This window comes from Amborella trichopoda, chromosome 2 (genome assembly GCF_054954075.1).
Source record: "Amborella trichopoda isolate Santa Cruz 75 chromosome 2, AtrichopodaSantaCruz75HAP2 v2.0, whole genome shotgun sequence".
NCBI lineage: Eukaryota > Viridiplantae > Streptophyta > Magnoliopsida > Amborellales > Amborellaceae > Amborella > Amborella trichopoda.
Genome location: NC_142337.1, coordinates 36,572,217 through 36,596,302, shown reverse-complemented (window position 1 = coordinate 36,596,302; position 24,086 = coordinate 36,572,217). Strand labels below are relative to the sequence as shown.

Here is a 24,086-nt window from a genome sequence, read left to right as displayed (position 1 = left end):
AAACGCACCATACCCCACCTCTCTCAGCCCCAACTTTGCCCACTCACAAGGCCTCAACAGTATGCGGTCCCTCTCCTTTTCTCTTTTCTTCTCTGCTTTTTCCCTCTCCTCTTTCGATCTCATATTTTTCTTCTTCTTCTTCTATGTTTTTCTCTCTTCCTTCTCTCTCCTCTGCATTTTCTTTTTTTTTACCAATGTTAAAAAATTTATTGATTAAAACAGAAAGATTACAATGAATTTACATCGTCTGAGACTAAAAACGAAGATAAAGACACCGCCCTTTTGGCTAAAGCTATGAGTTTGCTTCCCTATAAACATGCTGATATAACACCATAAACTCTCTGCATTTTCACTATCTGCTTTTCTTGTCCGACCTTCCCATCTCGCGTTCTTCGTCTTCTTCTTCTCCTCTGTTTCCCTCTCTTCCTCTGTCTTTTCTCTAAAACCGTATGCATTTTTTTTTAATGGGACCCATGCTTTCTCTCTCTTCCTTCATTTTATCTTTCTTTTCATCACTTCGACTGTCCTCATATATGGGCACCTTCCCTTTGGCTCTGTTGCATTCAAAAAGAGGAATTCTTTCTCTTAGGTTTCTTTGGCGGCAAGGGATAGGTACTTTTAAAAGTGAATATCAATCATTTTCTCTCTCTAGAATATAACTAAAAATGGTTTTGCTGATTTGCGGAAAATAGAGGGATTCTTTGGGTTTTGTATAGCTGTGTATGACGTAAATGCCACTAATTCGAAGTCTATTTTCTCAACTTACTCTCCATTGGTGAGCATGGATTTGAGAGTAAAAAATTTATAATTCAAATTTCATCGTTTTGAAGATAATTACGATTGTTAGGTTTTGAAGGGTGATCCTCTTTTTAGAGTTTGCCGCCATATCAAAATCTACCCTATGAAAGGGATATTTAGAGCCATTTAATCCAAAATCTTGAGATTTTAAAATTGTAAAAGCTTGGAGTGAATCGATATAAAAAGTGAAAAAGATCTTTAAATTGTCGTAAATTTGATTTAATTATTTCCACCTTACTTGTTAGTAAGCACACTAATGAAATAGCCGTAATTTTTTGTTTATATACATCATGTGCGTAGCCGAAATTTTTTGTTTATATACACCATGTGCGTCTTACATAGCACCACCACCACCACTATAGATAACAATTTATACCAAAAATCTCAAGATTTGGGAACCGGATATTGAATGAAGCTGGGGATATATCATTTCTTTAGTATCTCTAATTTTGCTCGAAAGAAATTATTCTCTTTTCTGCAATGTCAGGGACCAATATGTTAGGTGCTTTTAGCTTTGGTAATTGGGATCTCTTGGGTAGTCAGGGCCCGACTCTGGATTAGATGAACAACTAATTTCCTATTCACTCTAGAAAACAAGAAGGCCCCCTTTGATCGAACAAAACGTGACCAACAGCATAGATTTTCAGCCACACGTTTAAGAGTGATAGAGGTTCCAGCTTGTAACCTTGCGTACATAGAAGTGTGGTAAAGGGCCGGGTGGCCTTGGCCCGCTCAGTCAATCCAGCCTTAAAAAACGTGGGCCTGAGCCACAAAATGTGGCCTAAGGGCCGGGCCAAGGCCGAGTAACCATTGCCTGAGGGTAGAGCCAATCTTGGGCCAATGCAAGGTTCGGCCCAACCTGGGCCTTTTTTCTACAAGATCTTATTTGTCCCTCCCCATCCTTGATAGGGCTAGGGCCAGGCCTCGGCCAACGCCTTTTTGGGCTGGTCAGGGCCAGGGCCGGGGCTGGGCAAGACCTAGGCTAACCCGGTGGGGACTAAAGCTGGACGAGGGCCAGCCCAAACCCAACCCGATGCAAACCCTATGTACATATGCTTCCAAAACCACCTAGAGCCTGATAATTAAAAAGGATCCTTTATTCCAAAAGGATCAACTACTAATTTTCAACGTAGCAAGCTTTCTATGCTCCCCCTACATAAAACTCATATATTTCTCCATATCCAACCGTCCATTCTGAATAGAGAACTAAAATTGCCCCTATCACAATGTCATATCTCAATACTATTTTATTTTTTATTTGTTTTCTATAAACTATTTTGACACCAAATTTTGGATGTCCAATCCTCTATTCAACTCGCACTAGCAAAAAATATAAAAAATATATTTTCAATGAAATAAAATGATCAGAATACCCCTAAAAAATTCAAAAGGTATTTTGATCATATATTTTATCAAAAAATCATTTTTAATATTTTTTTATAGGTGCACCCCAATGAGAAGATTGACATGTACCAAATTTCATATTCATATAATTTGTATGAGAAAAACAAAAAATAAAATACTTTTGAGTTGTTGGATCCAAGATCAAACGGTGAGTGGCTCTCTAAAAATAAAATATTTGGAGATGTCGGATCTAATATCAAACGACGAGCGACTCTCTTAATCAAAATTAAACGGCTAGATAGTAGGAAAAGCATAGATCTTCTATACTGTAGAGGAAGTATAGAAACTTTTCCCTTTCAACATTGCTTATAAAAAGTACAAATTATTTTTCTCTTGATGCCAAAAGAAATAATAATCCCGAGGAACTACACTCTCCATTAACTCCCTCGGGTGAAACCCCCTCAGGAATCCATTTTAGGCCCCCAAATTTTAAGGATGTAACCTCTTCAATCCATAGATTAGCCTTTAATAAAAAGCATGTCCTAATTACACCCTCTATGCACTTGATAAAAATGTTGTCTTAAGATCAAATACAGACCATTGACTTTTTAGAGGGTGAGATCTATGCACTTGATAAAAATGTTGTCTTACGATCAAATACAGACCATCCACGTTTCAGAGGGTGAGATCTAAGTCCAGAAAACTCAAAATTCATATTCTCTTTTGAAATAATCATCTAGTGATTGTTGAGTGTTTCCCTAAATTATAAATTGAGAAAACCCTTCCGAGGAAGCATATGTACACTATGCTCCCAGAGGTCCATAGTATACGTGCTCTTCTTTGATACTACTATAGCTTGTCCAAACAGTTTGCTCACAAGAAAGTGCCACACATGAGCAGAACCTGTGCAAGGTAGAATGTTCTAAAAAAAAAAAACATGTGCAAGGTAGAATGTTAAAAAAAAAAAAAACCATGTGCAAGGCAGACTACTCAACTTATTGTATAACATGATGAAGACACAAAAAGAGAGTGAGGGAGGCGAGGGGTTTGGACCAAAACACAGATGTACAGCACAGGGGGCCAAGCATTACAAAACTTGGTAACCTACTCCTTGACCACCATAACAAGATCTGCGCTTTTGAGTTATAAAACGAATACCGCATGCACGTCACAGAATCCCTGAGCAAGTCCATTCCCTCAGGAAACAAAAGATAACGAAATAAGTAGACAAAGATAACAGGTTCACTAATTAAAAAATACTTCCGCAAAATTGTGGGCAATTCAAAATAAATTGTTGCCAGGAAACTCAAAATACATCTGTGGGGGCCTTGGATTGGTGGTTAGGGGCCGGCAGCTTGATCCTGTCCCGCTTACCGACCCTAAAACAAAAAAATTAATAACAATAAATAAAACACTACTTGGTTTGTAGTTGTGTTCCAGTGGGGCATTCAATTGCTAAAATCCACAATGGAGACACAATAAAATAAGGACGGTTCATTATCTGGAACATAATTGCAGTTAAACAATATATAGGCTCAAACAAATAGTAGCTCATATCTGAAATATTGATTAAGGCTACATAGCTGCAATTAGTAGAAAAAACCTAAATTTGTTTTGATATCTCCCCTTATTAATGTAATCTAAATAAAGAAAAAGCACAGTTCAATCAATTCACTTGCAGAAAAATGAAAACCACCATTCATGAGAAAATCATAAAGGGAGACATGATGGAACTCCAAAGTCAAATTTGGAGATAACATTGTTCAAACAAGCAGACAGCCCAGTGCCTAAGCGGTCCAATAGGCCTGGGCGCCTAGGCAGCAGTCCTTGGGCGGCCACCTAGGCAGGCGCCCAGCACCCAGCTCTAGGAGGCCGCCCAAGGCCTGCACCCCGCTTAGGGACGGAATTTTTTTTTTTTTTTCGTTTTATTGATTTTTTTTTAAACATAAAAGGCTATAAGGATAGGATAGGTTTTAGGTTCATTTGAAACCTAAACCCTACAATAACCCATTTTAGAGAGAAAGAAACCTCAAGAAAACTAAATTTTGTGACTTTCATTAGATCGAAATGTTGATCAAAGTTACGAAAAATGGATCCAAACATCACCCAAGTATATTTGATTTAGTTTTGGAGTTTTATAATCCTATTACAAGCTGTTTTTTATTATTTTAGCACCAAAAAACATCTTAGAAGTGAGAGTTTGAATTTCGAGCAATCAAAATAAGTGTAAAACTTTAGTTTTAGATTGTTTATTTTATTTTAAGATGTCTTCTTCAGGATCTAGTCAAAGTGGATATCCGGGTTGGAAATATGGATATAACCCGAATCCAAATGACAAAAATTGCATTAGACATAATTTTTGTGAAAAAAATACAAAATAGGACATAAACCGATTTAAGAAACATCTTATCGGTATTAAAGGTGATGTTGCCCATTGTAAAAATGTTCTTGAAGTTATCAAAGAGGAGATTAAGCAATATATGAGTTCTGTTAAACAAAAACGGGAACAAAATCTTTGTCATTTGAATAGATCTATTTCTGCAACTTCTAGAAGAAGTGATCTGCGGTTGGAAGTACAGTTATAACCCAAAACCAAATGATAAAAATTGTACAAGGTGTAACTTTTCTGAAAAATATACTAATGGGGGTATTAACCGATTCAAGAAACACCTTGTTGATATTAAAGGGAATGTTGCTTCTTGTAAAAAGATTCTTGAAACTATTCAGGATAAGATTAGACAACTTCTTAATTTAAAAGAACCAGAAAATGAGCCTTGTTCTATGGAAATATCTTCTCCAGGTTCTTCTAGAAGTGGTGATCTGAGTTGAATGTATGGTTATAACCCGAATACGAATGACAAAAATCGTATTAAATGTAATTATTGTTGAAAGGATACTAATGGGGGCACTTTTAAAAAACACATTGCTAGTATTAAGGGGGATGTTGCCCCATGTAAAAATGTTCCTGAGGCTACCAGAGAGGAAATTATATAATATTTGAGTTCAGGGAAGTAGAGAAAGATAGAAAAGAGTAGAGCAACCAAGACTCCTAAGGCCTCATCTGCACATACTAATAAGAGGGAGGTAGAAGAAGAGGAGGAAGAGACAGATTCAGAAGAAACAGAGGAGGATGAGCGTTATATTGAAGAGGGAGATGACTCTAATGATGATGGCCTCGAATCTGATGCATATGATGAAGCTTACCCTATTCCTTCTGATGACGATGATGATGATGATGACTGAAGACTCTTGGTGTTGAGTGTTGACTATTGTGTCCTAGACTCTATATTTTCTGAATTTCTATATATTTTCTTTTTCTTATTTGTAGTTTCTAGTTCTACTATCAAACTTTTGTGTGTACAGTCTACAGTATATCAGACTACCAGTGTATGCTACTATGGTTTTACTGTTTTAGCATTGTATGAAAATATGGATTATGGTCTTATGGATTATCAAAATTCTCTTCAGGACTTTTATCTTTTTTTTTTAACAGGGATTATGTGTGTGTGTTACTGTGTTGAATGCATATGCTTAAGCATTATACTAAGATACCAGGTACTTCTATAAATTATACATGGTAACTTCTACTAATGCTCATTAGTTCAGCCAATGAAATGGTATTGTACAAATGTTTCTGTCTCATGCTCATGCTCCCTTTCCATAAGATAATGTTATTCCATTGTTACACTGAGTGACCACATTTGACTTGTTCCTGTGTGGGTAATTTGCCATTCCCTTCTATCACTGTAACAATCTATTAGAAAATTAATTATCTACGATCTCACGTAATTGACATAATCTTTCCTACTGTTAACCTTCCTTTCTTCTACAAACGTCCAATGCATGTCCTTCCATGTGTAGCTTACCGTTGCTTTGTTTATTCAGTTATCGTATTTAATATTATTATCTCCCAGTGTTTCAAAAAGCGCTAGGTGGATAAGATTAATCCATAAAAATTTTGATAATCAGACACATACACACACCCAAAGCATAATGCATAACTTTATGTTTCATAGTGTACTTTCTTTGGTTATGTCATTCTGTATTTATAAGAGCCCCAGGAGTATCTGACCCAGTACAGTGTTGGCATGATACAACACTGATATATTAAGCATAAAGTGCATCATAGGTAGGGATAAGTTCAGGGATGCAGACAATCACCTCCATTGAGATCCAAGGAAGGTAAGAGAGTGAATAATCAAGATTTGTGTGACAAGAGCGTTATGCACATATTAACGCATCTGACATGGACATGTGCCTGACATGTGTTGACCAATCAGTCACGCCAATAGTCACTTCTAGGAAGTCACTCTAGGGTATCATAAAATTTTTGAATCATAAATGTGACACCCTGAATGTGACAATGAGATATGAATGTTCAAATTCTGTACAAGGGTGTCGACATTTTGTACACGTCCAAATTTTTGGTTACTCGTGTCCAAGTCCCAAACACACATGCCCATTATTGAGAAACATCTAGAACTTTAGACATGTGCGTCAAACATGTGACACACATGCCTAATATTTTTGTCAAATATTCTTAATTAATTATAAAATGAATTTTCAATGCAAATCCATGTGTATACCCCTAAATGCTTCGACATTGCAAGGATATGTACAGACTTGTCGTATCTGACACTATTCATGAGGGTGCTATGTAATTCTCTATCACTACTAGTTTCTCCCAGTTTATTCTCAATTTATCACAAATTTTTCATATTTTTCAGTAATTAATTACTGACTTTTCAGGTTTATTTAAAATGCATTCAGTTTGAGCTGAAAAAGTTACCAGAAAGAAAGTGTTAAAGAGATTGGCAGCCAATTCCACCAAGCCAATTAGGTGGGAGGGGAAGAGCATGAGATTATGAGGCCCAATTTGATCTTCCCAATAGGAGAAGTCTGAAGAATGTATACTGCCAGCAGTGCGTCGGCAGAGTATGGAGGGATGAGGATCCTCAGGGGCTAGCACAAGTGCTATCGGGGGGTCCTCAGGGGCTACATGAGGAATATTGCCAAGGATATGGGGGAGTGTACTCCATGTCTATTAGGAGTACAACTTATAAAGAGAGAGATAGAGGCGAGGAGCACAAGAGGTGAGGATCCAGTGTAGACCTCCTTGGCCCACTCAGGTCACTCAACACACCCAACCCACATATCCCATATTGCTTTCCCCAAGTCAAATCAAACAATAACTTCCTAAGCCTTTATCTGAGTAGATAGACACCAACGCGAGCTTCAGCAAAACAATGAGAAAGTGCATGATGTTGGGGAAAGTAATTTCATGATGATGCAATCCCTTTCAATGCAGCCAACAACGAGCATTATGCACCCTTAATCTCCACCATTGCCAATTAATAGCTTGGAGTCAATGCCCCCATTGCATATAAGGTTAGTAGGCCCTACTTAGGTGAGGAGGTGACTGAGGTGGGCCAATTCATTGATGAATATAAGCAAGTGTAGAAGAGAACATGAGTCACAATCATGTCTTATGGGGTGCAAGGATACGAATTGCAAACTTCTCTTACTTTCTGGTGCATTACCACAAGGGATGATGTTCCATACCACTGTAGATGCCACAAAAGCGGTGATGAGAAGCTATTGTGTAGTTCAGGATAATGTGGTGAGGCAAGTTAGAGAGGAGCATGTAGTTCGAGTTATAACGGATAATCCGAAGGGCTACACAACACATGGAAGAAGCTAATGAATTTGAGGAAACATTTGGTATGGACCCATTGTGCCGTCCACTACAATGTGATGTTAACTAACCATAAAAAAAAACTACATTGTGATGTAGGCCAACTTCACTTAGCAAAATTCAAGGCCAATGTTTCGAGCCTTTAGAGGCAAATTTTCAGCCCAATTCACAATGATAAAGTAGGTTTCGGTATCATAGGGCTTTCAATTCCCTCTCCAAAATAGTCATTCTAAAACTGGAGTGAAAAGTCGTCATCATTTGATATTCGGGTATTGTTTCAGGGTTTTTTTTCTAGAGTGTCTTACTTTATCAAGGGCAGAAGTGTCAAATTCCAATTCAATTTTAATTAAAAGTTCTAATTACACTTGGGTTAGTGCTAGGGAGACCATAAAAAAACTTTATAATATGGGTTCTGTTACGGTTTTCATTCAGAGATGATTATTATTTTGCATCATTGTTCTTTCGATTTCTATCGAAGTTGCAGCCGCATCGAAGCTAGACTTGTTAACTTTCCTTTTGTTTTCCACCAAATTTTCAGATTTTTAAGTCTTCTTTGTTGGTTCAAATCTACATCGAGCAGCTAGTCTCTCCCAAAGCGCCTAATATGCTACAAGTTTGCACAATGACAGCCAGACGAGGGCATGGAGATCATGGCCAAGTGGGTGGATCTGGACCTTCGGAAGAATTCGATGATCTGATGGGGAGATTTGAGGAATTGGAGCATGAGGTGGGCCAGACCACTCTAAATGAGCCTCAGTCATTAATGATAGTCGTGGACCATCCAGAGGAGGTGTGAACACATTCCAAAACTAGGGGAGAGAAAATTTCAAATTATAAGATCGTTTAGTTGGTTCTCTTGAAGGGTTGGATCGAGGAATTTTGGTCAACATACCTTAAGTGTCATGGCGATTGCAAACCTCAACAGTGTGAAAATCTTCTTCGAGTGAAAAGAATTATCAAAAGAGAAGAGGGTAAATTTGTGGCTACTCACTTAAAGGGCCATTGCCCTAATTTATGACAACAATTACAGGCAAGTCAATTTTGAAAAGGAAAAGATAAAATTTCAACTTGGAAGAAAATGATGCTGTATTTGAAGTGTGGAAGAAATGGACATAGGATCAGAATTCGAGGGCGAGTTCTCTCTAGCCAGGGGAGACTGCACAACAAACTTCACGGCCTAAGTTTGTGCCTTTAGAGGCATTTTCCAGCCTAGTTGTCAAAGCGAAACAGCGAAGCGGGTTTCAGCATCGTAGGGCATTCAATTCCCTTTCCAGAATGGGGTCAAATAGTCATTCTGAAGTTAGGGCACAGTTTCAGGGGGTTTTTCCTTGAACGAGTTTGTCTAACTTTATTTCCTCAAAGGCAAAAGTACCAAATTAGGAGTCGATTTTAATTAGAAGTTCTAATTACATTAGAGTCCATAAATAGGGGTTGTGTTAGGGTTTCTCATTCAGAATTGATTATTATTTCAGGATGCCGTTTATTAAGAAGATTATTAAAATTGAAAAAGTCATTAAAACTAGAGTTGTAAGCTTCCTTTCCAATTTCAATCAAATTTCCATATTTTTCAGTCTCATTTGTTGGTCGAATTTACATCTCATTGACTATGTCAGAAGACATTGGCTAGCTCAAAAGTGTGCAAGAGATTGTAGACAAGGGGAATATTGCCGCAAAGTTTAGATACAACTGTTGCCGGGTCCTAACTTTGAAGAGGCAGCACACCAGTGGGAGGGAGCTAATTAGGCCAGCCACACCACCTCTTGTCCACAGAATCCATTTTGACGTTGTAATCAGGGCCCAAGAAGATGGTTGCATCAGAAGACTGGTAAAATGCCTCTATCTGAAGGGCCCAAAATTAAAGGGAAGTTGAATGCATAATTACTAGCAGGAGTTTTTGCGAGAGGAACAAGCACATTGTGGCAACCACTACTCCTTTCGTGATGATGTAAATTAAAACTGCTATGTGGTTCCTGTACAAAGCAATTGATCGAGCAAAGCATGCCATCCAAGCCTCATGTTCATTTTCTACCAAAATGGTGGTGATAGTTGATCACAAATGGAACACCTTGTACCATCAGCAATTTCTCACAGCAGGTAAATGGTTTTCACATTTAAAGTTTTAAACGTTTAAATATTTGAGTTATTTTTTGAAAAGTACATGTATATTAACCACAGGACCTCTTAATGTTTCTCTTTGAGTTATTTTTTGACAGTACATGTATATTAACCACAGGATCTCTTAATGTTTCTCCTCTCTAGTTTCTCTTTGAATTAAGACCCTGCTACACACCGAAATAATTAATTCAAAGCAAGGTCATGGAGGGAGTAACTATTATATAAAGAGCTTTTAGAGAAGTGGAAGGAGACATTAAAGCTTTAGAGGAAGTAAGAAACAATTTTTTTGTGAAGAAATTTTCTTGGTACATTTGTAAGTAATATATACTACGCTCTTTAAACCTCGAAACCTCTTTCTTTTTCCTCATTTTTTTTGTATATAGATGCAAAGGAGAAATTTGCAGCTAACCTTGCTAGGAAATCTCTCAATCAAATGGATCCAAGTTAGGTCTCAACTCCTTTCTTATGAGTTGTTTATAATTCTTTAAATGCCATTTGAGACCTTCCTATGAGTTCTTTATCAATTTTTTGACAAAGTGGTAGGATTGTGGGAATTAAATGGCACTAGAGCACCCACCTACAGGGTATCCAAGATGCTTAATGAAACCTGTTTTGCTGCAAGGTGTGACAAAACTAGTATACATCCAGTGGAAGCACACCCCAAGAAGGTACAAGTTGTCTGCTGCCAGGATTCAAAATTGGCTTCCAGCACAATTTATACCTATGAAGTGGCAACAGAGGAGGGAAGATTAAGGACTATGGCCCACTCATCGTGCATCATATAGTTATGAAGGATCCAACTAACGGGTGATTGGAAGGAGAAGGAGTCACTTCTTATAAGAGGGCAGTGGAAGAACAAACGGGGGCCATCAACAAGGAGGAAGAAGATGGGAGCCAGCAAGCAGAAGTTGAAGGAGGTGAACAAGTTGAGGGAAGACAATAAGTTGTGGAGTGAGGGAAAGACGTAGGAGGAAATGAATAATGATGATGATATGGATGATGCCATTGATACAGATGATGCAAGGGACTCAAGAGCGCCTGAGACTCACCTCGAGAAGTAAGGTGGGGCCAAGAACCAAGTTTCCCAACCGACAACCACTTCCCAAGAACAATAAAAATTTACTCAGGATGATCATGATGCTTATGATGACTTCGAGCTTCTGCATAATTTATATTCGCTTTAGATCCTAGATGTGGTAAACATGGTCGAGGAGTGGCAATCTCCTCTCAAAATCTTACCCCGCCAATCCCAAAGTCGGAGCCCGATCAGAGATTTCTCCCCCCGCTCAAAGGACATCCATCCCTGAGTAAAAGATATCTCAATCCCTATAGAAGGGGGATCTCGATCCCAGTCAAATGGAGCATGATCCCCATTTTAAGGCATCTTATCCCATGGGGTATTTCAAATATTTTTATTTTTTAACCCAATGTCCTTGATTTTGTATTGATATTTGCTTTTCGCTAATTTTCCATGAATGATCACCTACCTGTAGACAATTTTCTTTTTCCATTTTCATAGACATGGTTTGCATCTGTCGTTGAAAACAGACGGGTCGATTTGGAATACCTGAGTTAGCTCAAACTTGGATAGGTCTCTGGTCTTGGATGGTCCCAAAGAAGGAAATTGCCTCGATTGTCCAAAACAAGACGATTCATCACACTGCTTAAAAGAAACAGGCTGCCCAACTTCTAGCCGCCCCTACGCCTGTGCAGCCCTCCCTGGGCGCCTACACAGGCAGCAGCTTAAGTGGGCACTAAGGCCCAATCCAAGGGGCGTGCACAGGGCTTGGGCCCTCTTTTGTAGAAATAACGAAACCCCTAAGGTGATGCAGGGAAGATGGAGGGAAGAAATAATAAAAATAAACATAATAATAAAGAGTAAGAGAATATACCCTCTCCCTAAGTCTGCAAGGGAGTCCGCCGCAAAAGATCTTTTTATAAGACCCAAATTCTTTACTAAAATTCAATTATTTCTGTTAATAAAGAATGGACACCTCCCCTTTAAATGTACTTAGAAGAAAGAAAAAATAAATAAAAACCCACCCCAAAATGAAGTCTCTCTATGTCGTGCACCACCTTTCTCTTATGTCTCTCTCTCTCTCTAACTTCCACGTAAATCTCTCTCCCTATTTCCTCTCCAAATCTAAATCCTATTTTCACCAACTGATGCGGGAAGATGGAGGGAAGAAATAATAAAAATAAAAATAATATTAAAAGGTGAAAAAATATATCATCTCTCTAGGTCTGCAAGGGAGTCCACCCCAAAAGATCTTTTCATAAGACCCGAATTCTGTACTCAAATTCAATTCTTTATGTTGACAAAGAATGGACATCTCCCCTTTAACTATACTTAGAAGAATGAAAAAATAAATAGATAAATAAAACCTACCCCAAAATAAACTCTCTCTATAGTATGCACCACCTTTCTCTTATCTCCTCTCTCTAACTTCCACGTAAGTCTCTCTCCTTATTTCCTCTCCAAATCTAAATCCTATTTTCACCAACTAATGCAGGGAAGAAATAATAAAAATAAAAACAATATTAAAGGGTGAGCAAATATACCATCTCTTTAGGGGGAGTCCACCCCAAAAGACCTTTTCATAAGATGCAAATTCTTTACTCAAACTCAGTTCTTTCTGTTAACAAAGAATGGACATCTCCCTTTTAAATATACTTAGAAGAAAAATAAATAAATAAATAAATAAAAACCCACCCTAAAATAAACTCTCTATGTCGTGCACCACCTTTCTCTTATCTCTCTCTATCTAAGTTCTACGTAAATCTCTTTCTCCCTATTTCCTCTCCAAGTCTAAATCCTATATTCACCAATTGATGTACAGAAAATGGAGGGAAGAAATAATAAAAATAAAAATAATATTAAAATGTGAGAAAATATACCATCTCTTTAGGTCTGCAAGAGAGTCTATCCCCAAATACCTTTTCATAAGACCCAAATTCTTTACTCAAATTAAATTCTTTCACTTAACTTAAAGGGTAAGGAAATATACCATCTCTCTCTATGTCGTGCACCACCTACTTCCACGTAAATCTCTTTCTCCATATTTCCTCTCCAAATCTAAATCCACTAAATCTCTCAATTCTTATTCAAAATCTCTTCTTGTTCTCAATCTCTTCTTCACCTCAATCTCTTCTTCTCTCCACGCGAGGCCCCAGATATCTCTCATAAATCCAGAACTAAATCTCCAAGTCTATGAAAACAGAACTTTCCCATTTTAGGCCACGTTAATACAAGTTAAGCTTAAAAAAAAAACAACTCACATAAAAGATTTACCTTTCTTAAAATTAAAAAAATATAAAATAAAAAATTAAATAACCCTAATTTTTATTTGCATCATAAGGACAGTTTGGGTCAATTTGACCCATGAACTATACTAAAATTGGCATTTTGGGAGTATTCTTATCACGCCCCCGGCCTTAAAAAAAGTGAATAAAAATAAAAGATAAAATAAATCTGAACGCTGCAACACCTTTGAGGAGGAGCCAGATTCAGAAGAAACTAAAGAAGATGAGCAATATGTTGATGAGTGTGATGATTCTGATGATGATAGTCTCAATTAAGATGGAGATGCAAGTGTTTATGAAGATTCTAACTAATGATGATTGAAGAAACAAAGATCTCCTTTCTCTTCTTTTGTTTCTCATCTTATCTTTTAAATTGTGTCATCTTGTATTGGAAATTGGACTATTGGTTTTATACTTTTGTTGGAGACATGGAGTCATTGTGAATATGTCTATATTTCTAACAATGTATTGTGATTGTCTGTCACTATAAAGAATGGATCGGAGAGTTGGAGACTAATCTCCAATAAGGACTTGTTTATGTTTTTCCACTAAATTTTCAATGATTTGAAGTTTTGAAGTGTTTCAACACTCATGTGTATATATTTGCATGAAAACATTACATATAAATGCAAAAAAAATACAAAATTAAGTACGTGCGTTTGGACAGCACATATAGGCATATCCTAAAAAAATTACCTCATGACGTCTGAAGTTTTGGTCACTGGGCATTGGCCCAGCCACTTAGCGTTTTCATAGACATTGGTTCATTGTAATAAATTACCTAGTATGTTGTGGATGCTCGAGCAATTCCTGAGTTTGGTTCTTATCATGGTCCTACAATCACGTTTTCCTCAATTTTTTATGGGGGTTTTAGGCTATAAATTTCTCATTGTTCACACATATAGATAATGCTCAAAGGTGGATTGCACATTTTTTAATTTTGTAAATAACACCTCAAAAATAACAGACAATATATATATATAAAATTACAGAAACATATCACTTTCAACTACACACACACTCAAGGTGTGTGTTTGGGGGTGTGGAAAAACTTACCAATAGCTCCAAATCTATTTCATGCAGTAATTTAGGACCATCTCCTAGCCGATTGGACATCTGAGAGTGTGTATTAGTTTTCGAATTTAATCATTTCTCACAAATCGAATCAAGCCCAAACTTAGACATGTACATTTCTCACCAACACGCACTTGTAAAAATACATTAAAAAAAAGATTCGATAAAAATAAAATTATCGACATCTCCTTAGAAATTTCAGGGGCATTTCAATCATTTTAATTTCCTAGAATTATTTTTATTATTTTTTAGGTGCACCTAAATGATTGTCACATTAACCCGCAAAATTTCAGCCCAAACTCATTTATGAAAAAAATAATAAATTTCATTGACTAATATCACTCTCAACTGTCCAATCAAGATCAAATGGGCACTATTGCTTCCCCCTAAACAGTGCCCTTAAGATATTCCAAGGTAGGAAACTTCAGGCAATGTTTGATCCCAAGTTCCAACTCACACTCCAGTTCTCACACCCACTCCCACTCCCAAGAAGTACAATTTAAATTATAGCCGCATTTTGGAGAAGCCTCCTTCCTGGGGGAAATTCCTGAGAGAGCTAGCACATGAGCTTCAAAGAGGAACCCCCATATCCTTATGAGGTATTCGTCCTTGTCCTCGGGGTTACACCTGAAATCTACTTTAGATTTTGGAACTCCACCATCTATTGGTCAAATATGATACACCAAGCATGAACCCCTAGTTAAGACTGTGGGTTATGGGTTCGTTGGGTCGATTTGAAAAAGTGGTCGTGGATTGCAGGCTAAACTGAGAGGAACACACTGGAATTGTGTATCTCCCTACCTAGTTTCTCTTTGATATTTTTCTGAACCTCCAAACCTTTTGAAAACAATAAAAATGATTTTTTGGGGATTTTCAGAATTTTAAATAATTCTTCGTGGCCCGAAATGGTCTAGAAAAAATTGTTTGGAATAATTACAAACAACAAATAGGGGGACTTTGACACATGGGTCCTAAGTGGCCAATAGGCTGCACGTGGTCCAAACGGGGCCACCATGTGGACCCACACACAATTGATGCCAGCTTGACATCATTTGCATGAGCAGCCCCCATCTTATGGCCTAGTTTGTTTAGGACATAGATATGTTTATTTGAGTTTTAAAGTGAAGGGGGGACCATTTCACACATAAAGTAGCCTATTCTATAAGGGACATCCTTTGAGATCAAATGAATGACCTAGGACTATTCTAATTTTATCCTCCAAAGTGGACACTTGACACATGGAAGTTAGTCCACATGAGAATGACACATATCTTGATTTTATTTTATTCATCACATGTGAGGCCAAGAGAATTGATTATCTTAGGAGAGATAAGGAAACTCTACACATGAGAGCGAAATTATTGATCTAAAAGAGCACACCCCTTTTACGAGTCTCTCTCTCCTAAATTAATATCATACAGATAACATTGTCCATTAATCTAATTTGAATTACCTAGACCTAATCAAAACTAAATACATTCAAGGGCTTGGATTCGTTAATGAATAAAGGTGATCAAATCTCATCTTCTAATCTATGATAGCACAGTTTCAGAAAACAAATATATATATAGCTAGTTAACAATGAATGGCATGGATTGAAGCCTCTCTCACCCCATAGATCTCTGATCAAGGGCTCACAATGCACCTCCAAAGAGTATGGCAGGCCCCGCTTCGTAGCATGAGAGATCCCATGGTCCACAGTTTGGTGTACATTCATGCCTATGCCTTAGCCAAATTCAAGACTATGTGACTATATGCTCCTGATAAATGCTCCACGCTACACCCACTCTATTTTGGATCATCAAGCCATCAACACATTATTGTATTCCACTTTGAAACCACATTTATAGCAAGGTAATAGCCTCCCCTAGTCCTCCATTTTCGTAAGCCCCAATCTGCACCCAAAGTTCGAAAAAACGGACTACCCAGCACCTAGGCAGTCAAACTAAGCAGTCTTCCCTATGCGGACACCTAGGCAGTACGGAATCCGCCTAGCGCCCAGCCATGGGCAGCCGCCCAAGGCTTGTGCCTCTCCTAGAGGCGGAAAATTTTCTTCTTTTTTTTTTCATTTTTTTCAAAGATATAAAAGTTAAGAATGATGGCTTTTAGGTTCATTTGAACCCTAAACCCATCAGAACCCCTTTTAGAGTAACAGAAGCCTCCAAAAAATTACATTTCATTGGATTGAATCATCGAAGTGTTTCTCAAAGTTTGGAGTTCAAGCAACCAAAGTAAGTGCATTTTTTAGATTACTTGTTTTATTTTGAGATGTCTTCTTCAGGAGTTAGTTGGAGTGGAGATCCGGGTTGGAAATATGGATACAACCCAAATCCAAGTGACAAAAATTGCGTTAGATGCAATTTTTGTGAAAAAGATATAAAAGGAAGTATAAACCGATTTAAGAAACATCTTGTCAGTATTAAGGGGGATGTTGCCCCTTGTAAAAATGTTCCTGAAGCTATTAGAGAGGAGATTAAGCAATTTATAAGTTATATAAAACAAAAACAAGAACAAAATCCTTGTCACAGATCTATTTCTGCTACTCCTAGAAAAAGTGATCCGGGTTGGAAGTATGAGTACAACCCAAAACCAAATGATAAAAATTGTATAAGATGTAATTTTTGTGAAAAAGATACCAATGGGAGCATTAGCCGATTCAAAAACCACCTTGTTAGTGTTAGAGGTAATGTTGCTTCTTGTACAAAGGTTCCTAAAGCAGTTCGAGATGAGATTAGACATCTTCTTAATTTTGAAGAACCAAAAAAGGATGAAAATAAGCCTTGTTCTATGGAAGTATCTTCTCCAGTTTCTAGTCAGAGTGGTGATCCAGGTTGGAAGTATGGTTATAACCCGAATCCAAGTGATAAAAATCGTATTAAATGTAATTATTGTGGAACGGATACTAATGGGGACATTTACCGGTTTAAAAAACACCTTGCCGGTATTACGGGGGATGTTGCCCCTTGTAAAAATGTTCTTGAGGCTATCAAGGAGGAAATTATGCAATATTTGAATTCAGGGAAGCACAAAAAAAAGGGTAGAGCAGCCAAGACTCCTATGCCCTCATCTGCACAGCCTGCACATACTAGTAAGAGGAAGGTAGAAGAAGACGAGGAGGAAGAGGCAGATTGAGAAGAAACAGATGAGGACGAGCGTTATATTGAAGAGGGAGATGACTCTGATGATGATGGTCACGACTCTGATGCATATGATGAGGTTTGCCCCATTGATATTCCTTCTGATGAGGATGATGATGACTGAAGACTCTTGCCTCTTGGTGCTGCCTGCTGAGTGTTGAGTGTTAAGTCTGTTGACTGTTGTATTGAGTCATGAGTGTTGACTTTTGTTAGACTGTATATTTTTGTCGTGTTGAGTGTTGACTTTTATATCCTACACTTGTATGGCTTTATAGTTTACTGTTTTAACAATATGGATTATCAAAATTCTCTTCTCGACTTCTATATTTTCTTCTTTTTTTGTTCAACTTGGAATATGGTATATTGGGATTTTTACATTTTTTTCAACTGGGCAGCCACCCAAGTTCTAGACCCCCGCCTAGGCGCTACGCGGACTAAACCCCCCAGGCCGCCTAGGACCCGCCTAGCGCTTTTTGATACACTGTTTGCACCTATGTACTACACCATGCTCTACACCATATGAGATATTTTGCCTCCAAAATCAACCATGCCACAGTTGGAAAGTTTTTGGATATCGACCACACTATTGTACCAGTCCCATCAGTATCATGAGAGAGATAGGGTAGGTTCTTCTTGCCTTTCACACTTGGAGGCGGGCTATCGGGGCCCTATAACCCACGCTATCGAGAAGGAGATCCAGTACGGGATGTGCTAAGTCCCATGGAGGTAATCCTGGGCAATCTAGGATAAAATTGGCTTACTAGTAGTTCATGTTTCTATGTTGGCATGCAAGTTGTAATGTAACATATTGCATTGGTATGGAAATTGTAGAATTTTGATAGTGTTTGATGCAATACTTTACGAGTGCATGTTGTTGAATTTTGTCTAAGTATGTCTTGAGATGTAACCATGCAATCTCCCATTTTTCAACTGAATGGAAGTTCATGTTGGGTTTCACAAGTGTATGTTCCTGAATCTCCCATTGTTTAACTGAATGGAAATTCATGTTGGGTGTCAAGGGTGTATGTTGCTGAATTTTGTCTATAAGAATGTATCGAGTTGTAACCATGCAATCTCCCATTGTTCAATTGAATGGAAATTCATGTTGGGGCTTCTTAGAGGTATAATGATGTTTCTTTTAAATAATGTATCAGAAAAATGGTGGATTGTATTTGTCCATTAATGGAGAAATTTTGGTTGTAATGTATATGTAGACGTTGTATAGTTTTTTTAGTCGTACTGAGCACAAAATTCCAAGTTTGCACACTGGTTAACAGCACCTTGAACACCAATCCTATTTGTCTACGATCTATAGGTTAGCAATCAATCAAGTATCACAGCGACCAATAAATCAGATATGGAATCATCAAAAAACCGCTTCAGATACCTCCTTATGTTCCAGCAGTCTATCCCATTTCAAAATGACAGTTCGTGTCCCAAAAAAGGTTCACCAGGGAAAAGAAATAGGATAGATTTAGCGACTTGAGTGCAATATATTGGTAGCTAGTCACTGCCCATGGTGGACAGCTTTAGTCCTTCTAGTGACACCTTGGGGCATCAAAGAACATGACATCCAGCCATATCTATGCTCATAGTAAGTATCTTCTGCAAGCAATTTCAGACATGGATATGTCCCTCAGGAGCCCAGCTGTTTTAATTACTACGACAGCACATCATCCTTGCTTTCATCACACATAGCTCTGATAGCTTAACGAGCCAAGGAACACCTGAACTACCATGATCATTTTAGGAGAGAATTATGCCATTTTTTTTCTAATACTTCAGGACAAAAGCTGAATAACTGCAAACATCCTATTATTAAATGACATTTATCTGTGTACAATGGTAAATAGAATTTAAGCCAGCCAAGAATTTTTAATAGTTCATAAATTGGTTACTCAGTTATGATATAGATTTTATATAGAAGAAATAATTTTCTTTTGTAGTTAAAATAGAAAATAGATAAGCATATATTCTATTGGAATATCTAAGATGAAGATAAACGGTTCCAAACATAGATATTCCGGAGTCATTTCCTTTCTGATGCAATGGTTTTGTTTGAGCCTAGACATTCTACATTTCAGGAATTGTTGAGAAAACGTAAGGAATGTAAAGTTTTACGATGCTGGTACAAGTATCATATTATCCCACCCAAATACAAGATTTGTTAGAGAGCACTTGTTTTGTCAAGATCAAGCATATCATGAAGTGCAAACAGTAAAATGATGGAAATATAGTAGGACATCAACGATTTCATGGAGCTGAATTGTTTGTATAATACTACAAGCTTACATACCACCAAGGCTTAATATCAAATACCTACAATTTTAAAATTCCAGAATGAAAGAATAATGACCAAGGATTCCAGAAAACAATATAATGCATGAATGTTTAATTCCTTCTCCTTTTTAAATTACAAATTCAGATAGTAAAAGCAGACATCATTTGTATCGTAGTCTGAGAGTAATGGTTTACAATTATATGAAAGTCTGCACACGTGACCTATAAAATATGATGGCCGTTTTACAGAAGAGGTATAATGACTTAATCAGTACAAATAAGATATTCAAGCATGTCATCACCAGAGAAGAGCCGGAAACACACAGTTAAACCAAATCCTCAGTGCCCTGCAGGATTTCGATTCCATGACAAGTACGAAGGATCACCAAGAGGCCTGCAACAAAAACAAATTTCAGCAAAGCGAGGGCTTGAGGCTCTAAAGTCCCTTTAAGCAACTAATATAGACAGAAAATTAATTGCATTCAACTCAAAGGACTAATTATATCAAGGCTTGAAGTTTAGTGGCATTCAATTCGAGCAACGAACCTAGGCTTGAAAAGGTAGACCACAAAGAAGACGGTCGCAAGAAAAAAGCAGAGACCTCCAACTGTGATATATGCAATTCCAAGGAAATCATTCTTTCCTCCAAGCCAGCTTGTAGTCGAAAGCACCAGCTTTTTTTTTCCCCCAAAGCTGTACGTGTTGTAATTGTTAGCTATCTGCACCGATAGCTTTTCATTGGCTTCAAGGTCATCCTGTATTCTCCCATAAAGCTTCCTAAATGTCGGAAGAGCAGCAGTTCGCATCCAAACTATAAGATTCTCCTGCTCACTTAGCTGCCATGCACATCCATACATGTGTATGTTAGTACCACAATGTGTACATACATGCATGAACACAGGTATGTAAGTAGGTCGGTGTGTACACGCATGTATGTATGTATATATGCATGCGTGCATGTAGGTTTGTAACATGAATGCATGCAATATATATGCATGCGTGCATGTAGGTTTGTAACATGCAAGCATTGCATGCATGCAAGCATGTCATGTTTGTAAGTATTTATCACTATCATTTTCTACTCTTTGATTTGAGAAAAAAGAATAGGGAAAATGGTTTGGGTGGTTTCACTAACAGGCTTTCTGGGGTCGAGCTTTGCACCACCAATCAAAGCCCCATTCTGGAAGTTCTTGGGGAAAACATCGCTCCCAAACTTGGCATTCCTATCACTCTTCCAAGCTATCCCCTTTGAGTTCACATTTAAAGTGGTGTTGTTGCGTGAGAATGCATAAGTGTCATTGAACAAGCTCCAAGCAATGAGACCACAAGGCACAATGGGAGACCCATTTGCGGTATTGTCTTCAGGGTCGCAAGCGCTTGTGTCATTTTCATTTGTAGGACTTCGTAACTGTGTGTCACTTCTGCTTTTCACATACCTAAAATTAAAAGATCATCAAGCACTATGAGGACCCAATGGTAGAAAGAGAGAGGCGCTTCCAATAGCATGAAGGAAACAAAGCGATTATATGCGTACATATTGTGTAAACGGAGAAATAGCAGATTGAATGATCCCTTAGAAATCAAAACTTATATTAAGAGAATATGCTTGACACTACCAGCCATTGGATCATATGAAAAACCACCCATAATGCCCAAAAAACTAATGATACATTAGTTTGCAGGGTCAAACCTACACCCCTAATGTACACCTGAATTTCACATTCTCATATGTAAGGATAAAAATCATTTCATGACCTAAATAAGAAAGGTGGATCAAAAGTAACCATACCGGCGATGGTTCTGGTAGAAGTTGTCAAGCTGATAATACACATAAACGGGTGCTTCCATACGTTTTGGCACCTGCAAAGAGAAATTTCTTTAGTTTAATTCTCCACTTAGAAGCTTTTTACCATACTCTAATAAAAATGGTGGGTGCAAACCAAATGGAAATGGGATTCTAGCATACTCTCAAGGTATATGAGGAAAAGGGTATCAGTACTCACTGTCAATGTAGCTATGCAGTTCTTATTTGTTGTGGGGTCTTGAATATATCCAAGTTTATTATTCCTTGCGTTTGGAGGGATGCACTCTGTCTCATACTGGTATACAATTTCTACAACCTTAGAAATAACGAAAAAGATTTCTCAATCCAAAAGTAAATGCGTGAATGATAAATTATAAAACCCAGGAAACAATATGAAATGATCATTTGAACAAATCCAATTAATTTACAAAAAATTAATTTTTTGGGGATTGATATTTGAGCATACATCACGAGAAGCGAGCAAAGAAGCCACCCCAATGGGAATGAAGATAATTCCAATTAGTGTGAAAGCAGTGATAACCTGCAAGCATAAGTTAATTGTGATATTTAGGAAACAGCCCAACAAATCCTTATTGATATCAGTTTTAGTAACATGGGGGATATGTAAAGGTTTTTTTTTGACAATGAGCAGCTCCAAAGCTAGAGAAAAAAAAATAACCAAACACTCAAACTCATAGCCAACTCCAAGAATGACAGATGAAAGAGTAAATGAAAGATAAAAAATAATCAGGCACTTGCATACCCAACCCGGAGTAAGAATTGGCTTGCACGCTGGAAGCTCTTGTTGTGTAAATTTAGAATCTGTAAAAGAGAAATTTAAAATTTATCAATGGGAACACCACAAAACACTAAAACAGCGATGACAAACGCAAGATAAACATAAATAGTGTCCCTAGGGAACAGACCTTTCTCTTTATTTTGAAGGGGGGAGAAAAGAAGGTAAAGGTGCTCAGTACTCTCTGAAATTCCAAAGCAGCCAATGGGGTTTTGCAAATTGGATGGCTGTTAAGAGATTCTCTTTGTTGCTGTTTCTCAACTTAAAATTGTTTCACCATCTTTATTACTAAAGATAACTATTGTTCTCAGCAAGGATGAGAGTTATAACAATTTGGCTACGGTCAAGATGATCCAGTAAGCAAATTCTAAAGAATATCGAAACACAAAAATTGCAAAGAGAAGACAAAGGAAATCAGAAAAATTGCAAAACAGAAGACAAGGAAAACAGAATCAGAGTCACAACTTAATAGATCCGAAGCTGAACCAATTTATGAAACCAACCAATCAAAATTCAAACGATTAATAAAAATAAGCAACATTAGAAAAAAAGAAAGAATCAACAAACATAAGCAACATTAGAGAAAAAGAAAGAATCAACAAACATACACTTGGGTCTCTTAGAATTCCTTCTGGGAGCAACTGTATCGCTAGGTCCGCTGGTGGCGGAGCTGGTAGTCGCCCCGCTCGAATTCATCAGAGCAAACCCTTCTCTCTCGCCTATAGATGGAAATCACAACGTCTCGACGAGGTAAGAAAGTGGTTTGTGCCTCTTCCAGGTGCCGATTAAAAGCCAAACCAAGAACAACGAATCTTCCTTCGCTCCCACTCTAATGTAGAGTTGACCACATCTCATGAGAAGACCAGGGCATCCGTGCTCTTCTTCTTATGGAAACGCAAAAACACAGGAAAAACTAAACCACTCTGCATCAGCTCCCACTTAGAAAAAGATAAAAGATAAAGGCAAATTATTAACGAAAGAAACGATGTGCATTTTTTTTACCTCGGGTTGGTATTGAAAGGTGCACGGCTCAGATTGAACCATGCTCATCCAAGGGCCAATAATAATTTTAGTTTTTATTTTTAATTTTTTCTTTAGAAATAATATTTGCTTAAAAGTTACAGTACCTTTTACTGGTTTAGATTGTACTGTGCCCATGCAAAGGCCAATAATGAATTTAGTTTTTTATTTTAAATTTCTTATTTATATATATTATTAATATGAAATTTTGAATTTAGGTTCATTTTTATATGTAAGATTGAATAAAATTAATAAAAAATTATTTTGAATAAAAAATTTTGATCAAAATAAATTAAAGATATTTTGATTATTTTGGATTTAAAATAGCTTTAATTATATATATATATATATATATATATATATATATATATATATATATATGGAAAAGTCTAGAAAACGCCTATATGTGAAATGCTACAGTATTTTGCCTCAATCACTGACTTGCTATGTACGTGGCAGTACAGACCCGCAACAGATGGCACCGTCCGTTGAGGTTCCACGTGAATTTTTGGACTGCCACTGACCTAGTATGTCCGTCAAGGACGTGTTAGGTCTGTGGCGGTCCAAAAATACATCGCGTCCAATTTTTTCAGACGGTGATTGGCCTATGGCAAAATCACTGTAGCATATCTCCCATAACCGTTGCATAGATGCTCTCTCTCTCTCTCTCTCTCTCTCTCTATATATATATATATATATACTCCAAAATTCAGATAAATA

At 37.4% G+C, this 24,086-nt stretch overlaps 1 protein-coding gene across 4 annotated transcripts; it reads right to left on the bottom strand.

The window, feature by feature from the left end:
• Positions 1 to 3,253: 3,253 nt before the first annotated feature.
• Positions 3,254 to 23,243, bottom strand: LOC18421463 (ALA-interacting subunit 3). 4 transcript variants are annotated; one of them, XM_020673977.2, is made up of 9 exons: positions 22,955 to 23,243; positions 22,314 to 22,372; positions 22,017 to 22,091; positions 21,750 to 21,866; positions 21,536 to 21,606; positions 20,882 to 21,182; positions 20,293 to 20,582; positions 20,049 to 20,140; positions 3,254 to 3,521 (listed from the first exon to the last, which is right to left on the bottom strand). In XM_020673977.2, the coding sequence occupies exons 1-8, from the start codon at positions 23,040 to 23,042 to the stop codon at positions 20,086 to 20,088; spliced, it is 1,056 nt and encodes a 351-aa protein (XP_020529636.1). In that variant the 5' UTR covers positions 23,043 to 23,243; the 3' UTR covers positions 3,254 to 3,521; positions 20,049 to 20,085. The 4 variants fall into 4 exon arrangements, with proteins under 4 accessions (XP_020529636.1, XP_088716177.1, XP_006826511.1 ...); XM_088860051.1 differs by having other exon boundaries at positions 21,750 to 21,845; XM_006826448.4 differs by lacking the exon at positions 3,254 to 3,521 and having other exon boundaries at positions 19,829 to 20,140.
• Positions 23,244 to 24,086: the final 843 nt, after the last annotated feature.

Bases quoted from the DNA above. Each gene is read 5' to 3' on its own strand.
- LOC18421463 (XM_020673977.2), bottom strand. From the start codon at position 23,042: ATGAATTCGAGCGGGGCGACTACCAGCTCCGCCACCAGCGGACCTAGC. The intron at 21,607-21,749 runs GTGAGTACTGAT...TTCTCTTTGCAG, and splicing joins ACTGCATAGCTACATTGACA to GTGCCAAAACGTATGGAAGC. The intron at 21,183-21,535 runs GTATGGTTACTT...TTTTAATTTTAG, and splicing joins TTCTACCAGAACCATCGCCG to GTATGTGAAAAGCAGAAGTG.